Here is a 1047-nt window from a genome sequence, read left to right on the forward strand (position 1 = left end):
TTTTTATCGTTTTACCCTGCATTTTTCAATTCCTACTTTGTAGTTAACTGTCCTTGTGATACTTATAATTTTGTTTTTTCTTCTGTTTCAGTTGGATGCTAAGAAAAGTCCTCTCGCACTTTTGGCTCAAACTTGCAGTCAGATCGGAGCAGACCCTTCTTCTAATAAATCTATCTCGTCAACCCTGGAGAAATCAAAGAAGTCTGATCGTCCAACATCTTCACCCAGCTCACAGAAGTCAACACCCATAGACTTCAAAATGAATGATGCCTCTAAATTAGCCTTCAAGCCATATGAAAACAATGTGCTAGCGAAGAAAGCTGACACAGTGAGACCATCTAGTAAAAACGGTTCTGATCATGGTGACGACAGGAGATCAGAAAGCAGAACTCCCAACAGAAAATCATCGTCACCGGGAAGTGTGAAAGCAGCTTCTCCATCAGAAAGAACAGGCCCTTCTCCCAATAACAGCAAAGGAGCTAGCCCTATTATTAGATCAGGACATGATGTTCTTCATGGAAAAGATACACCACTAGGTTCATTTAAACCACCAACAAGTTTAAGTTCCTTGAGTGCTGGTGCCGATTGCTGCCCGCCCGGCATGGATCCCACCAACCCTGCTTTTCGGCCTCCATTTGCAGGAGCTCCATTCTCACCACAGAACGCTGCTTTGCTAGCGGCAGCAGCTGCTGGATACCCTGGGTCAGTTGGTCCTTACGTTAGTTATGCTAGAGTCAAAACTCCATCAGGAGGTGAAACATTAGTCCCCGTCTGCAAAGATCCATACTGCACCGGCTGTCCTTTGAGTATGCATAATTCTCTCCTTGGAACTTGCCCTAGTGGATGTACTCAATGTGATCATCAGAAGAATTATCTGGCCTCTGCACTTTCCATGATTCCTCCACCTCACCCTTTATCTTATCAACTGGGTAGACCTTACGTCTGCAATTGGATTGCTGGTGAATCTTACTGTGGCAAAAGGTTTAGCAATTCTGAAGATTTATTGCAACACTTGAGATCTCATACAACATCAACGACATCATCACC

At 44.0% G+C, this 1047-nt stretch overlaps 1 protein-coding gene across 1 annotated transcript; it reads left to right on the forward strand.

Annotated features, from left to right (window-relative positions):
* Positions 1-91: 91 nt before the first annotated feature.
* LOC103523196 (zinc finger protein Noc) lies at positions 92-981 on the forward strand (the record flags this gene model as incomplete). The annotated part of the gene is made up of 1 exon (XM_008488261.2): positions 92-981. A coding segment is annotated over one exon (890 nt), but the record flags the coding sequence as incomplete, so codon positions are not given.
* Between the last annotated feature and the right edge of the window lie 66 nt (positions 982-1047).

Source organism: Diaphorina citri, unplaced genomic scaffold (assembly GCF_000475195.1).
Source record: "Diaphorina citri unplaced genomic scaffold, Diaci psyllid genome assembly version 1.1 scaffold17205, whole genome shotgun sequence".
Classification (NCBI taxonomy): Eukaryota; Metazoa; Arthropoda; class Insecta; order Hemiptera; family Psyllidae; genus Diaphorina; species Diaphorina citri.